Genomic DNA, 19,176 nt, shown 5'->3' on the forward strand with positions numbered 1-19,176 from the left:
TTTTACTTTGGAACTATTTGAGACTCTGCACCTATTTGTACTATTCGTTTTTCTGATTGTCTATTTGTATTATTGGTTTAGCTGATTGACTATGCTCCCCCATGTACCTACCCTATTTTGCTACTCATTTATTACCTACTACTATTCTTTGTTCAAAAGTCTGTTAATCACTCTCTTGTTTTCTTACCCCTTGTTTTTGTAAAGTGCTCTGATATCTGCAAAGATCTTGTTATCGCTATATAAAACTTCCTAAATAAATAAGTGGAAACGTTTTGTAATATACTGCCATAACGACTACATCAATCCTCTAGATGTGTCTAGTCAACACATCATAGAATACTTATTACACCTCCAAAGATGTAACCTAGCGTACACATCTATTAAACTGCATCTTGCTTTCATTGCAGCATACTTACAAAATAGACATCTATCACTCTTTAAAGTACCTGCCATAAAGGCTTTTATGGAGGGCTGCAAAAGAAGAATTCCTCCCAAAGCAACACCTTCACCTGTGTGGAATTTAAACATTGTTCTCACATGGTTAATGGGACCTCCATTTGAACCTTTACTTAAATGTGAGTTGCAAATCTTAACCTGGAAAGTTGCTTTCCTAGTAGCTATTACTTCTCGAAGAAGAGTTAGTGAGCTACAAGCATTAACCATTCAAGAACCTTTTCTGCAAATGCATCATAATAAGGTTGTTCTCCGTACCAATCCTAAATTCCTTCCAAAAGTAATTTCACCCTTCCATCTCAATCAATCTGTAAAGCTGCCAGTATTCTTTTCGTAGCCACAGACAGTTGCAGAAAGAGCTCTTCATACTCTAGATGTCAAAAGAGCATTGCTTTTCTTCATTGAAAGAACACAATCCTTTCGTAAAAGCAAACAACTTTTTGTGTCTTTCTCACCACCACACAAAGGTAACCCCATATCAAAATCGGGAATAGCTAGGTGGATTGTCAAATGTATACAAATTTTCTACCACAAAGCTAAACATACGTTATCTATTCCTCCTAAACGCCCACTCTACTAGAAAGATAAGGGCTTCAATGGCATTTTTAGGTAACCTTCCCCTAGATGACGTATGCAAAGCAGCCACATAGTCTACACCGCACACATCCACAAAACACTATTGTGTAGATGTGCAAACCAAACAACAAGCTACTGTGGGCCAGGCTGTACTTGGAACACTGTTTCAAACTACTGCAACAGATACGGGTGGTCACTGCTAAGAGTGGGTACTCCTATACAATCTATGCACAGTGTGTAATCTGCAGCTCATATGCCTCGAACGGAAAATGCTACTTAACAGTATGCATCTGTTATTGGCATGTAGAGCTGCAGAGTTACACACGCCCACCCGCCTCCCCAGCTACCTTTATCCGTTCCAGTATTATCTTAATTAGATACAGCTTACACAAGCCTCCTTCCTGTTTCTTACAAACTCCATCATTTCCCTACTGGTGAAAAACAATCTAAGGATGGAGCCGATGCCCATGTGCACTATTGTCCAAAGGAGGAGTCACCTATCCCGTGACTTACAAAGACTTTTCAGGACAAAAACAACTGCAGACATCCGGGCCCAACACTAGGTGTCGATCCATGCACAGTGTGCAACTCTGCAGTTCTACATGCCAAGGACAGATGCATACTGGTAAGTAGCATTTTCCTTTAATTGCATTGCCTGTTCATTCATCACTTTAAATGCCATAAACCATTTCTTCCAGTTTGCCAGTAAGACACATGTTCTCTTTGCATGCCTGCCCCATCCCTTTACCCCGTGCATTGTCATCTTGCCTTCTTTGCTCTGTTGTTTGCAGGGATAAACCAGTTTGGTCAGATGGGAATGCCAATGCAATCTATGGGACCCCGGACAGCGGCACCACTCCAGCACCCTGGACTTCAACATCCTGGGCCTGGTCCGCAGCACCCATCGCAAATTGGGCAGGTGATGCCTATGTCTCAGCAGCAGGTCAGTGTTTGCACACCACCTCCTTGGTGAAGTCTGGGTACAATCCTGACCCTCTAATGTAGCAGAAAACACTTCGGTGACCCATCTCTCCTTAAAATGTATGACTGAAATGCAGGAATCTGAGTTAATTTGACTGTGCTAACTTTCCATGTGGGTAGCCTACGATGCCATAGCTATGGTAGTTTACAGCTACTTAATGTGGGTAAAAGATCCTGTTGCAGTGAGTGGAAAGGGTAACACTGGCTTGAACTGTGCCACCTGTTGACCAGTTTTTGAAAGCAAAAGGTGGTAGGGTTTATATTTTGGGTGCTCTTCAGATCCTGGTTATAGAGCTCAGTCATTTTCTGTCCAGACCTCGAACTGTATGGTCTTCGCGCATATTGCTTTTACGTCTTTGGTAGCCTGCAAGTCCTCTTTACAATGCTACAGAGATGGCTCCCTACTGGTTGTAGCGAATTTCCTGTTTGAGGATAATCTTGAGATGCAGAATACTAAGCCTGCGTGATATCACTCTGTTGTATTCAATTGTTTTATCATGCCCACTAGTGAGTGAGTCAAGATTTTTTGGGGGCCTTTTCTTTTAAATCGAACAGATTCCTCATCCTTGGAATCTCCCAGGCACCAGAAAGCACTCAGGAATTATTAATCAGTAGCTCCTGCGCACTGGTAGGTGGTGCCATCAGACTCTGCCCCATCTCCAGCAATAACAGAGGTGCATACTGGTTCCACCCATTGGCTCTTTGTAAGAAAGTGCCATCTTTCTTGCATGGTATTCCCCTACTTTTTGCTGAATTGATGATGTACTTTGACTGACTGTGCCCTAAGTTCCTGTCAATCGGGTAACCAGGGCCTTTGTTCCTTCCCTAAAACTGTATTGAAACCTAAACCTAATTGGCATCTCTGGCCACAGGTAAGCCCCTGGTAAATGGTACCCTAGGTACCCAGGGCACTGTGACCAGAGAAGGCCCCTAAGGGCTGCAGCACTTATTGTGCCACCCTTAGAGGCCTGTACCCTGCCCACAAACACACTGCCCTGGCATACATCATTCACCCCTCCAGCTGGGTGCACTATGCCAGGGGTGTGGGCACAGGTGCATGAGCCCTGTGCCCCTAGAGTACCCAGGGCCATTCCTGGGCACTATAAGTGCAGCAAGGCCATTAAGATTATATGGTGGAGGTTGTCATTACGAACACCACAGCACCATAATGGCTACACTGAAGACTGAGAAGTTTGGTATCAAACTCCTCAGCACATTAAATCCTCACTGATGCCAGTGTGGGATGTAATGTAAAATGCACGACAGAGGGCTACTTAGAGTTGCCCCCTGAACCTAACCTACAACCAGCTTCCTGACTGAGAGGCTGCCTAGGCTGCCACATAGCAGTCTTGTTGCTGGACCCCTGGGTAGAGAGCCATCTGCTCTCCTGGGCCTGCATCAATGCACATCCTGGGACGAGGTGCTAGGTCTCCTTCCCCCAGGATGGGCAGGGAGAGGTTCAAAGGCAATCCCGCCTTTGTGAGCTTCTCCAGGACACTTGCTGTACTCAGTAACTGGCCCCCACCGGTTCTGACCCCCACTCTGGCGGGAAGACAGGCAGGAAAAACAAAGGAAGGAAAGGGGGTATGCCAGCCTCTGCCAACCTCACTCCTCAGGTGGGGGAGGTGAGGTAAAGCACAATTCCGCCATTTTGAGAATGGGGAGCTCTACCCACCCACAGCTAGGCTCCTACTTCCCCACTTACCCTGTGTAAGTGACAAGGAGCTCAGCTCCCACAGCCGCGTGGCCTGCCTGCTAGCAGCCACCAACCAAAGGTCCCCTACTCGCCATAGGCTAACATTGGGCCTACTCACTCTGCACCCGGCTGCCCCTGTGCCGCTGAGGGTGTAACAACTGTACTTGACCCTGGGAGACCCCTGAGTCTACCTCCAGAACCTTAACTCTGCCAGCCGAGTACTTACCCAAAGATCGATAACTTGATGTTCGAGGCATATGAGCTGCAGATTGTACACTTAGCATTAGATCGCCACCTGGTGTTGGGCTCGGATGATTGTAGGTTGTTGTTGTCTTGGCAGAAGTCTTTGTAGTCACAAGATAGGTGACTCCTCCCTTGGACAATACTGCGCATGGGCATCGGCTCCATCCTTAGATTGTTTTTTCTGCCACTGGGTTCGAATGAAAGTTTCTCCGCTCCGGCTAGAAAAACACTTTTCAAGCACCTCGAAGCGCAAAACCTCCTCAAGCTTCTAAAAACTACCTTCGACATAGACTACAATAGTTTCGACGCCATCTGTTCCATTCCGGTCATCGACGTGGGCCGTTGGGCCTATCGACGCTGTGCGGCCTACACCTCATGGACAGAACTTGTGCATCCTTCCGATCAAAGAAAACCATCCGGGATCGGATGGGCCGTGGACACGAAATGAGGAGATCAGCTCCGGAACCGGAAGATATCTTGGATGAAGAGGTCCCGCTCGTTCCCGAAGATTCACCTGATCTCCAGATCGTATCAGAGGCAGATGACTCCTTTCCATCGGGTCAGCGCGTTAGTACTACTGCCCCTGCACCACATACAGTTCCCAAACCGAAGGCAAATGTCAGCACTCCGCCCGCTGGGCCCAGTCGAGACCGAACACCCGCTTCGAAAACCCCTCCTTAGAGCCCGGCTCCGAAGAAAACAACTAAGCCTTCTAGTGCTTCGGCAACGAGCAAGCCTCACGTGCTGATTCCACCTCTTCCATCGGCACCAAAACACAAAGCTAGCTCCGCACCAAAACCAAAGGATGGCTCCGCACCGAAACAGAAAGACCTCTCGTTACCGAAGCCTAAAGAAGTATCTGCACCGAAACCGGAAGAAGTAGTGGCTCCGAAGCCGTCCACTTCTAAACCTAAAAGTGTGAAGCCATCGTCTGATGCCTCGAAGCCGACAACACCAGCTTTTACACCAAAAATACCTTCTTCAGTGCCGAAGCCCACAAGGGCTGATTCCGATGTCCCCGAGCCCTCGAACCTGCCTACCAAGCCGAAAACAACACCTTCGGCACCGAAGACTACGCCAAAGGACGTTTTAGCACCTCCCAAGGCTAAACACACAAAACAACCTCGGCTGGAACCGAAAAAATCGACGCCCAAGAAGGTTGTACATGAGGAGGAACTTTTCTTGCCAGATCCTCGACAAAAGATCTACATCGACCCAAAAACAGGCCATGTAGAAGCTACACCTCACAAAAAGAGACCAGCAGATGCACCGCCCACACCTGTGGTTCCTGCCAAGAAAAAGGACTGTGCAACATCCCCTATGCACTTTTACTTTCCTATACCTTCTCCTCCTGACATATCACCTCAAATGTTTCCTGCACATTCTCCACATTTATCATCACATTCACTTCAACATGATGATCATGAATATAGTCTGGGTGGAGGGGATGATATAGATGAGCCTTTCCCATACCACGTGGATGACGTTATATGGGACTTGCCAAACCCACAAAATGCGCCTGATATTCCTGACCCGCAGTTATACCCTTCAAAACCTCCCCCTCCAGAGGATAACATTGGTTTTGGTCATTTATTAAACAGAGCTGCTGCTTACCACAAAGTCACTATGCATTCTGATGAGGCTGAGGAGGATTTTCTCTTAGATACCTTTGAACAGTCTCAACGGTCTGTTCAAGTTCTTTCCATGATTAAAGGGGTCATCAAACATGCTCCAGAGGTATTTAAAGACCCTGTACGCACTAGAATTTTGAACCCCAGAATTGAGGAAAAATATAGGCCTGCACCCACAGACCCAGCCTACATTAAAGGACACCTACCATTAGATTCTTTAGTTGTGTTCAATGCTAGGAAAAGGGCAAATTCTCAAACTTCTGGCGAAGCACCCCCACCTGACAAAGAATCCAAAGTAATTGATGCGTCAGGTAAAAGAATAGCTGCCCAAGCCACTAACATATGGTGTATAGCTAATACACAAGCCCTCCTCTCTCGTTATGATAGGGCTCATTATGATCAATTAAAAAAACTACTTGAGCACCTACCTGATCAGTATAAAGCTCAGGCAACTGACCTCATACAGGAAGGCAAGTTAATTTCAAATGCCTCAATAAAATGTGCAATAGATGCGGCACACATGCGTGGCTACGCATTTCCGGGTTTAAACAGGAAGTGCAAACCACCATTTTAAACCAACAATTTTGCAGCGTGAATCTTTCTGGATTCACTATGCTGTGCATTATTCCGCGGTCTTGTGGTTGGGTCGCATTATTCCGCGGTCTTGTGGTTGGGTCCGGATTCGTAGTCTTTTCTTTGTTTTTTTTTTTTTTGTTTTTTCTTAGCCCAGGTGGGCGTCGGCGTCACACCCCCTTGGGTGTATTTCCGGTGACGTCGGCATGCTTCCTGCGGAAGCTCCCACTCTTGGGCGCCATCTTCAGATTCTTTTTTTCCGCGGTCGGGTCTGGATCGTTCCCGTTTGGGCTCCAGACATTTTTGGAGAAAGAAGAAAGAAAATACAGAAAAGACGAGGAGAAGTCATCTGAAGACTCCAGGGCACTTCATCGACGAGAAACAAGCAAGGATAAGGCGTTTTCCATCGAGATCTTCGACGACCGTCGACGAACACGCGACCAGAGAGGCCCTGGACGCTCGAGGATGGACAACACGCCGTTCAAGTTCTGCCGTAACTGCCACCACAAGTACGCGCAGAAGGACCAGCACCCGGTATGCAACCTTTGCCTACCGGTGGACCACGAAAGCGGAGACTGCAACGCCTGTTCCGCCTTCACCCCGAAGACCCTTCGTGTGAGAGAGAGGCAGAGGGTAGCACACGCCGCCCTGCAGGGGAAGGCCCCGACTCCGTCACTCTACGAGCTGGGGATGTCCTCCGAGGAAGAAGACAACGCTGCCGCCGAAGACGACAGCTACACGGTCGTAGAGACCGATTACACGAAGACTTCTGACAAGGTAGGAGACTCTTCGGCCCCCAAGAACCCGAGAGACTCTGAGTCTAGAAAGATCGAGGGCAAGACCCCGAAAGCGCCGACGCCAAAAAAGGCGGCGTCCGCGACTACTCCCAGGCCCAGCGGATCCTCCGAGAAGGAGTCCCCGGCGCCGAGAGCTGCTGATCAGCACAAAACGTCGAAAATCGTCCCCGAAAAGGATCGATCGACGCCGAGGGAGAAAGACCCAAAACTGACGACGACCAGAGAACCGAAATCCGGTTCGACGTCGAAAACTTCGACTCCGAGAGGCACGGCGACGAGCCTTCCGCCGAAGAGAGCGGCCGACCCATCCGACGCGGAACACGCGGCCGAGATGGAAAAGAAGAGAAGGCGCCTCGAGGCAGAAATGGAGAACATCATGCAGCGGAAGAAAGATTTCGACGCAAAGATGAAAGCCTTCACGATCCCTCACAAGACCAAGCCACCGGTGATGGAGCCGGTCGAGGAGGAAGAGGAGATCGCCGAAGTCACCGAGGAACAAGACCAGGACGTCGAGGTGATCGACGACCAGGAGGAGTTCGAGAACCCCTACGATAGTTACAACTATGGGGAGGAGGAGGAGGGCAGGACAGACACAGAGTCGGCACCCTCGGACCTTCAGGAGGTAGATTACATCGATGTCGACACCGACAGCCCGGAGGAGGTGGTCGACACCTACCCCTCGAGGCCCTCGCCGCCGGACGACATCGGGGCCTACAACTCGGTGATACAATCTGCCGCAGCAGCTTTCAAGCTCAAGCTCGACGAAGAGAAGCAGAAAGCAGACTTCCTTCTAGAAACATTGCTCCCAACACAAACGAGGAGCCAGTTCCTTCCAATGCTCGAGAGCGTCTTGGCTCAGGGGAAGGAAGCTTTCAGGGAGCCCGCAACATGCAAGGCAGTAACTCCCAGAACTGAGAAGAAGTACAAGCATGCCACAAAGGACCCGGCCTACATTCAGGGCACGGTCTCCGCAGACTCCATTATCACGGCCACAGCAAGGAGGAGGGCTAACGTACCCACTACCTCGGGGCCACCACCGGATAAGGAGAGCAAAAGGATGGATCTGGTGGGCAGAAGGATCGAACGGAATGCCGCGACCCACTGGCGCATGGCTAATTCCAACGCCCTGATAAACAGGCACATGTACCAAATCATGGAGGGACTAGGGCAGTTGGTGAAGGACTTGCCCCAGGATGCCAGGCAGAAAGCCGAAAAGCTGGTTGAAGAGGGAAAGAATGCGGCAAATTCTTGCCTTAAGACGGCCCTGGATGGGGCAGACACCGCCAGCAGGCTCATGATGATGGGCGTCACGGAAAGGAGGCACGCCTGGCTCAGAATATCCGGTTTCAAACCGGAAGTGCAACACAGTATCCTGAACACACCGTTCAACGGCAGCACGCTTTTCGGACCAACAGTGGATGAACAGCTCAGCCAACTGAAGAAGGATAACGAAACAGCAAGATCCATGGGAGCATTGCAGTTCAGAGGGAACAAGAGGGGCACCCCGTCACGGAGGCCCGGCGGGAGAGGCGGAAACCAGCCAGGTACATCACACCAGGCTTTCCAGCAAACGCACCAGGCAGACTCGCAGAGTCAGCAGGGTCATCAGAAGCAGCCCTGGCAGTACCAACAAAGAGGCCAGTCCTTTCGAGGGAGAAATGGACGGGGACAAAATAGAAGAGGGGGCCAGCAGCCCACCTCCAAGTGACTTAAAAAAACTCCGTGTGCCCGCCCGCAAGAAAGACCCCAGGGGGCAGCACGTACAGATGGGTCAAGACAAACTAGACACCTACGACCACAGGACACCAGTGGGAGGAAGATTAAGATTCCACCTCCAAGAGTGGAGAGAAATCACATCAGACAAATGGATCCTCAACATTATCCAATTCGGATACTGCATAGAGTTGGAGGCGAGGCCAACAAGCAGAAAACCAAAAAGAAAGCCACTAGCAAGCAAGCAGCTGCAGTGCCTTCAGGAAGAAGCAAAAGAACTCCTGCAGAAGCAGGCCATAGAACGGGTACCCTTCAAGGAAAGAAACACAGGAGTATACTCAACGTACTTCCTGGTACCAAAAGTAGACGAGACAATGAGACCCATTCTCGATTTACGGTTCGTGAACAAATTCATAAGAACGCAAAAATTCAAAATGACCTCCCTGCAAGAGGTGCTCCCACAGTTGCAGATCGGGGACTTCATGTCCACTATAGACCTCAAAGACGCATACCTGCACATCCCAATGAACAGAAAGCACAAGCACATGCTCAGGTTCACCGTCGGAGAAAGCCACTACCAGTTCACGACACTGGCCTTCGGTCTAAAATCGGCACCAAGAGTTTTCACAAAGTGCCTCGCAGCAGTCGCAGCGCACCTAAGAAGGCAGGGAATACACGTATATCCTTACCTGGACGACTGGCTGGTGAAAGCAAACTCATACCAGAAATGCAAGCTGCACGCACATACAGTGACCAGCACGCTCATAAACCTGGGGTTCTCCATCCATTGGAAAAAATCATCAATGGAGCCGGAACAAGTGAAGATCTTCCTGGGAGCACAAATCAACACCTTACAGGGCAAGGTGTTCCCCAGCGAGAAGAGGGCGAGGGCGCTGGTGAAGGAAACTCGCCTCTACCGGAAGGGACAAGCTCGGACAGTGAGGACTGCGAGCAAGATCATGGGGATGATGGCATCATGCATCCACCTGGTACCGAATGTACGACTCCACATGAGACCCATTCAAGAATGGCTACAGGAGCAATGGTCACAAGCTACAGGCAGTTGGGAGGATCTAGTGGTTGTAACGCACGCAGTGCAGAAGGAGATGACATGGTGGACCATGGAGAACATAGCAAAGGGAAAGCCTCTAACGCCCCCAACGCCAACAGTGACCATCACCACAGACGCATCCCTGAAGGGATGGGGCGCTCACATGGAGGAGCTCAAGGTGAGGGGACTGTGGACACCGACGGATGCCACAAAGCACATCAATTACTTAGAATTGAAGACGATCTTCCTTGCACTGAAAGCCTTCCAAACAAGACTGTACAAGCACAAGGTGTTGATACAAACAGACAACACCACTGCGATGTTCTACATCAACAAGCAGGGGGGCACCCAGTCGGCCCCGCTTTCAACGCTAGCGCAGGAGATATGGAGATGGGCCATCCCTCTCAAGATAGACCTACTGGCCATACACCTGCCAGGGAAGGACAACATACAAGCAGATTGGCTCAGCAGGCAGACATCGGCATCCCACGAGTGGGAGCTCAATGCTCAGGAGACAAGGCGCCTATTCGACAGATGGGGAACTCCATCGGTGGACCTGTTTGCCACACGCCAGAATGCAAAATGCCGAAACTTCGCATCCAGGCAGCCCGAGGAAGGGTCACTAGGGAATGCCCTATGGATAGATTGGTCAAGGACATTTGCCTACGCCTTTCCCCCGATACCACTGATGCACAGAGTACTGAGCAAGTGCAGAGCGAGCAACATGACACTGATACTGGTCGCACCACAGTGGGCGAGGCAGACATGGTACTCGCAGATCATGGAGATGACACAGTGTGCACACCACAGATTCAGCAGGCGAAAAGACTTACTCTCCATGCAGAACGGAGAGGTGCTACACCCAGAGCCAGAGAGCATGAGCCTAGTAGCGTGGCTCCTGAGGACATAGAGTTCGCACATTTAAGATTGCCAGAAAGTACACTGAAGGTCCTGCGGGAGGCAAGAAGGCCTAGCACTCGGAAGTGCTATGTGGCAAAATGGAAGAGGTTCACAATATGGTGTAGACAAGAAAGACTTCACAATAAAATGAAGAAGGATTCCACAGTGCTAAAGTACCTGACGCACTTGCTAGAGAAGAACCTTAGCTCATCCTCCCTGAGTGTTCACTTAGCAGCGATAGTCGCCTACACAAGGGGTGAAACTTGCAGGAGTTTCTTCACGTCACAGGTGGTGAAGAGATTCCTAGAAGGGGCGAAAAGGATCGCACCGCCCAAGCGGGTGCCGCCACCGGCATGGAACTTGAACATAGTCCTAACGGAACTCATGAAAGAGCCCTTTGAACCGCTCCACAAGGCGTCCTTAAAGATGCTAACTATGAAAACAGCTTTCCTGGTTGCAATAACGTCCCTACGCAGAGTAAGCGAGCTTCAGGCCCTGACGCTACAAGAACCCTACATACAAATACACAATGACAGGGTTGTGATGAGGACTGACCCAAACTTCATGCCGAAGGTGGTATCTAAATTTCACATGAACCAGTCTATACAGATACCGAGTTTTTTCCAAAAACCAACAACTGCGGCAGAGCGAGCTCTGCACACCCTGGACGCCAGAAGGGCAGTCATGCACTACATCGAAGGGACACAGGAAGACAAAACAGTTCTTTGTGTCATTCGCCAACAGTTACATGGGAAAAGCAGTAACCAAAAAGACCATTGCACGATGGATCGCACAGACAATCCAACTCTGCCACAAGCGGCCAGGACAAGAGCTAGCAGAGGGGACACGTGCCCACTCCACTAGGAAAAAGGGCGCTACAATAGCCTTCCTGGCTAACACACCCATACAAGACATATGCCTGGCGGCAACATGGGCTTCGGTGCACACGTTCACGAAGCACTACTGTGTGGACATACAGATGAACAAGGAAGCTCAAGTTGGACAGAAGGTGCTACAGCACATATTCAATACCCAACGCTCATCTTCCACCCAACCGCCACAGAAATGAGAAACCGCTAAAAAATCTATGCACAGCATAGTGAATCCAGAAAGATTCACGCTGCAAAACGAATAGTTTTCTTACCTGTCGGTGTAGTTTTGCAGCTTGAAGATCTTTCTGGATTCACTAGCGAACCCACCCACCTCCGCCAGAAAGATGAGGCTGGAGAGAGAAGAGGTGGTTAACAAAAGAAAGGATATTTAAAAAGTACAAAGCGGTAAAATACCAACTAATTAGAACATTGCCATTACTTCGGAAACGAAAGAAACACGGAAAAAAAAGAACCCGAAGATGGCGCCCAAGAGTGGGAGCTTCCGCAGGAAGCATGCCGACGTCACCGGAAATACACCCAAGGGGGTGTGACGCCGACGCCCACCTGGGCTAAGAAAAAAAAAAAAAACAAAGAAAAGACTACGAATCCGGACCCAACCACAAGACCGCGGAATAATGCGACCCAACCACAAGACCGCGGAATAATGCACAGCATAGTGAATCCAGAAAGATCTTCAAGCTGCAAAACTACACCGACGGGTAAGAAAACTATTCGTTTAATCAGAACCAATTATTTGGCCCAGAAGTGGACAGTGCACTCGAAAAGATGAAGAAAGATACGGACACTGCCAAGTCTATGGGGGCTTTACACTCCACACCAGCTAGAGGTTCCTTTTGTTGCTCCTTCTACAGAGGAGGCTCCAAACAAACTGGAGCAGACACTACAACATCTTTCAAATCTCACACACAAGCATCCTCTAACAAGGGATATTTTAGAGGAGGATACAGAGGCAATAATAACAAAGGAAGAGGTCGCGGTAACAGCAATCGATCCTCTTCAGCCACAAGACAGTGACTTCCCTCTGCTCCCCCAACAACATTCCACTCCTGTAGGGGGCAGATTAACACAGTTCCTGCCTGTCTGGAACTCCATTACAACAGACAAGTGAATGAGACAGATTATCCAACATGGCTACTGCCTAGAACTTACAGCAACCCCTCCACAAATACCTCCCAGGCAGCGTCCAATGTCTACAGACCACCTGACTCTGCTCCAACAAGAAGTTCTGTCACTTTTACAAAAGGATGCCATTCAATTAGTTCCTTTAGAAGAACAGGGAACTGGGGTTTACTCGCTGTATTTTCTAATTCCCTAAAAGGACGGGACACTAAGACCAATTCTCGACTTCAAGCCCCTCAATCAGTACATACAATCAGATCATTTTCATATGATCACTCTGCAACAAGTGCTCCCACTACTGCAACAAGGCGATTTCCTTTCAACACTAGACCTAAAGGACGCCTACGTTCACATTCCTATACACCCTGCTCACAGGAAGTACCTAAGGTTTGTAATACAAGGATAACACTATCAGTTCAAAATCCTTCCATTTGGGGTAACAACAGCACCACGCGTGTTCACAAAGTGCTTAGCAGTAGTAGCAGCACATCTCGGAAGGAAGCAGATACATGTCTTCCCTTATCTAGACGATTGGCTCATAAAAGCCAAGTCATTCAATCAATGTGTCCCAACACACACATCCAACAATTCAAACGTTGCACAACTTGGGGTTCACGATCAACTACACCAAGTCGCACCTGCAGCCTTCTCATGTACACCAGTATCTAGGGCCTACAATAGACGCATCTACAGCTCTAGCGTATCCCAGTCCAGCGAAGATACAGAGCATTCAAGCCTTAGTCACAGTCTTCCAACAGCAACAATCTCTGCAAGCCAGAGTGTTCATGAGACTAATGGGCATGATGGCATCTTCATAGTACCACACGCAAAATTGCAAATGCGCCAGTTACAAGAGTGCCTAGCACAACAGTGGAACCAGGCTCAAGGTCAACTAACAGACCTGGTGTTGGTGGACAGCCGCGCGCATCGCTCTCTGCAGTGGTGGAACACCAAAAACTTGACAAAAGGGCGACCGTTCCTCGAATCTGTTCCACAGTTAGTGCTCACAACAGACGCATCTCTCACAGGTTGGGGAGCCCATCTTACATCATACAACTCGAGGTCAATGGCACAATCAACAAAATCTGTTCCATATCAACCATCTATTGCTGCTAGCCATATTCTTAGCACTAAAGACTTTTCAACTACAAGTACAAAACAAATCTGTCTTAATCCGGACAGACAATATGACAGCCGTGTACTATATATAAAAATAGGGGGGGGGGGACACACTCTCTGCAACTGTCCCAGCTCGCACAGAACATTTGGAGATGGGCCATTCCTCAAAATATGCATCTGCTGGCAGAACACCTTCCAGGAGTTCACAATCAGATAGGAGATCTGTTAAGTCGGCAGTCACAACAGATTCACAAATGGGAACTATATCCACAAGTTCTTCAGCCATTCTTCCAGAGGTGGGGTCATCCACACATAGATCTGTTTGCCACCCACGAAAATGCAAAAAGCCCAACCATCGCCGCCAGGTTTCCACACCCAAGGGCAATGCGATATGGATGAACTGGTCAGGCAGATTTGCATACGCTTTTCCGCCTCTCCCAATGATTCCATTAGTAGTGTGCAAGCTTAGACAACAGTCTCACAAACTGATCCTGGTAGCTTCCACATGGGCACGCCAACCGTGGTTCACCACACTGCTGTATCTCTCTCTGGTTCCACATCAAAAGTTACAGCTCACACCCTCCCTGTTAAAACAGAACCATGGAGAAATCAGACACAGACCCAAAACTGAATTTAGCGATCTGGCTCCTGAAGTCTTAGAGTTTGGTAATCTAAACCTATCACCAGACTGTATGAACATCACTAAAGAGGCTAGGAAACCCACTACCAGAGCGCGTTATGCCGCTAAATGGAAAAGATTTGTAATATATTGCAGTATATTGCAGAAACAATCAAATTGATCCCCTGGATGCTTCCATCCAGAATATCATTTGTTACCTTTTACATCTACAAAGGTCTAATTTAGCATATTCTTCCATACGCCTGCACCTTGCAGCAATTGCAGCGTATTTACAAAACCGACAACATCTGTCTCTCTTCAGAGTGCCTGCAATTAAAGCATTCATGGAAGGATTAAAAAGAATAATCCCACCCAGGTTGCCACCTTCTCCTGTGTGGAACCTGAACATTATCCTTACAAGACTCATGGGACCCCCGTTCGAGCCTCTACATAAATGTGAACTGCAATTCCTAACATGGAATACAGCTTTCCTTGTTGCTATTACCTCTCTTAGAAGAGTAAGTGAGATACAAGATTTCACTATACATGAACCATTTTTTCAAATACATCCTCACAAAGTGGTTCTTAGATCTAATCCAAAATTTCTTCCAAAGGTCATCACTCCTTTTCACTTAAATCAATCCGTAGAGTTACCTGTGTTTTTCCAAAACCCAGACTCTGTAGCGGAAAGGGCTTAACACACTCTAGATGTTAGAAGAGCTCTTCTATACTATATAGATAGAACTAAATCTTTTAGAAAAACAAAACAACTATATCTTTCTCTCCTCCACACAAAGGCAAACCCATCTCTAAAGGTGGGATCGCAAGGTGGATTGTAAAGTGTATAAAAATATGCTATCTAAAGGCTAAACGTACATTAACAGTTCCTCCTAGAGCGCATTCCACTCGCAAGCTAGGAGCCTCTTTGGCTTTCTTAGGAAACATACCCCTAGAGGACATATGCAAGGCAGCAACATGGTCTACACCACACACCTTCACTAAACACTATTGTGTTGATGTGCAAGCCAAGCAGCAAGCTGCAGTAGGCCAGGCTGTCCTTAAAACTCTCTTTCAAACCACTGCAACGGATACAAGCGACCACCGCTAGGGGAGACACTGCTGTACAATCAATGCGAAGTGTACAATGTACAGCTCATATGCCTCGAACGGAAAATGCTACTTACTCCAGTATTGGAGCTTTCATAGATTCACATACTTGAATCATTTCCCCGTCGTCGAGACGGGAGTGTCCGGTACATAAAAAAGTAATGGTTAGCAGTATAGCTAACTGTAAAACAGGCCTAGGCCCATTTTCCTTTTGCAACCCATAACTTTCGTTATGTAAAAAAGACCACACTTTTCTCTTAGCCAATCAGAGGCACTCACCCTCTAGAACCCTCCTGAGAGAACCTCTTGCCCCTCAGATTTTCTAACGGCACATTGTAATAGGGAGTCTCCTTTGAGCTCTGCTCAAAATCTGGATTTCCAACTTTGTAGAAGCTTCATATTCAGGCTATTTCTTCTGGATTAGAGAAATTAGAATCTATTTTATATACATTCCTGAAAATGGCTAAAATGAGAAAAAGGGTATGTTTAGAGCCTGTGCCACCTGCTCTAAAAAAAGACTACACAGATGACCCACATGAAGACTGTATATATTGTCTTTACCCGGACCACCAAGCAAAGGATTGCAAGGTATGTTGCACTTTCTCTAGTAAGACCCTTAGAGATCGTGAAGGATGCCTGCTAATTTGGCTTCAGAAGATCAAGGCCAGAAAGGAGGTGGTTTCTAGCGATAGCGACCAGGAATCCTCCACTTCTTCCAGGAGATCTCAAAAAAGGTCAAGATCTCTTCAGGCTCATTCCTCAGGGGACCGTCCTGAGAAGGCCCTAAAAAAGACCAACCAAGGGTCTTCTGGGTGTAGTCCTTCAAAATCTCCTCAGAAAAAAATCAAAGGAGAGTAAAGGACTCACTTTAAAAGAGAAGGAATCCAAAAGAGCCTCTTCTTAGCCTTCAAATACACCACCATCGGCTCCGGCATCATTCAAGAAGCGATCATCCTCTAGTATTCCTGAGGAGAAGGTTAAAAAACCCACAACGTTGACGGGAGCGTCGACGACGATAGTGTCGACGCCGGTGACATCGTCGTCGACGGTGAGGACGACGACGGCAGTGTCGATGACGGGATCGTCGTCGACGGTGATGACAATGAGATCGTCGACGGGAATGTCGACGACGATTACTATGTCGTCGGCGAGGAGTGGATCTATGGCGCTGACAACAGCTTCGTCGACGGTGGTATCGACTTTGTGTATGCCACAAGCCCATCGGAGCTCCATGTGAAATGTCAAGATGAGGATGATGAGGAAGGGTATGAGGAATACCACAGTGTCTCATACCACCGCTACCAACAAGAAACTCAGGAACAGATGGTAGCAATGCCATCATCCATGTTGACGGATTTGCAATCTGTTGGCGGATTATAAACGGAGGTTTCCTACGTCCAGAGTTTCTCACGACATTCCACCTTCACGTCCTCGTTCAATTCTTGCCACTCCAGTCCGCAGTACAGAAAACCTGCTGGACACTGCTCCACTGACACCTCAGAACCGTCAGCAGCAGGATCCTGTGACAACAGATGATGATGATGACCGTGAAGAAGGGGAACTACCAGAACCCCACAGAGAATGGAATAATTATCTGATTCCTTCGCCCACCCAAGTACCGGTAAATTCTCCACCGGTGGATATTGGTGGATTCATACATACAACAAGGGAGATGAGGGCCCAAGGGGATGTTTAAAGACCTCTCACCGCTACAGCCCCTAAACAATCAGTAAATAAACAGAGTAGCAGTGGGTCATTAACTAACTAACTCAAAGTGTGTATCTGGAAGATGTAACACTCAACCAAGGGAAGGTGGACCTAACCTCAAACTACGTGTAAAGACGCTATCTGAGTGTAAAGTATCTTTCCTGTGTGGAAAAATACCCATCAGTTGCCGATCCTTGCCGCCCTGTTCATCATCTGGGTTCTCCCACACCAGGAAGGTAAGATTTAGATGACCACTGGAGACAACAACTTTGTCAATACAGTGGAACCCAGTAGGTGTTATCCTATGCTAGGGTGTGAACAGACAACTGTAGAGCAGTGCAAGTGAAGAGTGAAAAAAGTGAACTGTGAGGTAAACAGATAAAATTGGGTAGTAGAAAGGATAAGAAACTTTATTGTACACCTTAGTACTCCCAAAACAATAAAATGCGTGCGATAGTAGTGGCTTCAACAAATAACCACTAGTTCTAATGTGTGGTCGACATGTTTCTGCAGACTGAAATGGAGCCTAAAGGTATCCTGCTGCTTTCTTCAGGACCATGATCGCGACTGCTCAGGAAAATGGTGAAAAAGAGGGAAACTATCACCTGGGTATTCAGTAGATCTTCATTCTCCTCTTTATTGTGATTTCCAGGTCGTCACAAGAAGGGGAAGACATCCAGACAGATACATAAAAAGAGACAGACAACCATAACAACAAAAAGTCAGTTTGATCACACTTTCCATTAATGATGTGTATTAGTGATTGAGTTACAAAATACCGATCTAGTGTCTCTAAATGACACCCACACTCTCATAATCGTAAAGTGGCCACTCTCACTTACCTAGCTCAGAGGAGAGCAACACTCCACCCCACCTGGCCACAGCGCAGGTAAATGGAGCCCCGCACTGGTGAGCATAAAAAACATTAAAAACAGGTGTTACTTCAACATGTCAGACAAACTGACTTCATAACACCACCAAAGGCAGCAAACAACATGGTGGTCTAGTCTCATGTTCTACTTAGTTCCCAATTCTATTTGCCCTCTTTGGCTATTCCTCAATTAAAGCATCGTACCACTGTGCACTGATGTTTAATTAATGTGCTGATGCTTTGCCCAATCCACTCTTTCTTAGAAACATTGGGCTATTGTACGCTGGTCTTCGCTCGTCAGGATGTATCTATAAGTCATCCTTTAGTACAATAATTATATCTGTTTCTTAAGTCTCGTTCTCCTCTCCCGACTGACAGCGTTCGTTAACAGTACACAGGAGCTGCCTCGTACCAGTGCGCAACCACTCTACACTTAAATCGTGCCGAAACGAGTCACAGTTAATCACTGCCATGTCCAAGCTATCAACACCGTTCCTAATACGCATCTACTAACCTTCCGATCGGTACTCCAGACGTCCTTTTGGGCTGTCTCGGGGAGGTGCCGACCGGAACAGCCTTCGCATATACATGCTCTCTCTCCACCATGGTCAGTCGCATGAGACGCGTCACGTCCATGCGACTTCACTAGGAATAGTGGGAAATGTAGTTTGTAGCATTAGGAAAGATCGTAATTTTCTCTTACATGTCACGAAATGTCAACATCTCAAAAGAACGTGTCAAAACCAATAATGTGTTTAGTTTTTTAAGAAAACAGACATAGATTAAAATGTATTATGTCACGATTTTCTACTAAAATTCGGTCTTTCTAAAGACACATATTGCATGAATTTAAACAAACTGTTGAGCATCTGCTCCCATATTAGCACCAAACAAGGGCCACACGTGTGTTCTAACACTGGCTTAGTGGGGATTGCAGTGTGGTCTTAGTATCACAGTACATTGAATACACAACGCAGAGACGGGATATAGAGTTAATTATCCCCTCTAATGTGGAAGGAGTCTACCTCGATGTATTATGTGAACGCCCTTCGTATGCTATCATAATCAGGATGAATTTAGACAGAGCATAGTTAAGGGCAGAGAAACAAGTATCTCAATGACAGAGA

At 47.7% G+C, this 19,176-nt stretch overlaps 1 protein-coding gene across 7 annotated transcripts in view; it reads left to right on the forward strand.

The window, feature by feature from the left end:
• The window catches only part of EP300 (EP300 lysine acetyltransferase), a 561,889-nt gene that overhangs the window by 290,110 nt on the left and 252,603 nt on the right, over positions 1–19,176 (forward strand). For all 7 annotated transcript variants that reach the window (XM_078640667.1, XM_078640674.1, XM_078640679.1 and 4 more), the window contains exon 12: positions 1,821–1,972. In XM_078640667.1, coding sequence (XP_078496793.1) covers positions 1,821–1,972 — 152 coding nt within the window. The remainder of the gene's footprint in view (positions 1–1,820; positions 1,973–19,176) is intronic.

This window comes from Lissotriton helveticus, chromosome 1_1, assembly GCF_964261635.1.
Source record: "Lissotriton helveticus chromosome 1_1, aLisHel1.1, whole genome shotgun sequence".
NCBI classification, from domain to species: Eukaryota; Metazoa; Chordata; class Amphibia; order Caudata; family Salamandridae; genus Lissotriton; species Lissotriton helveticus.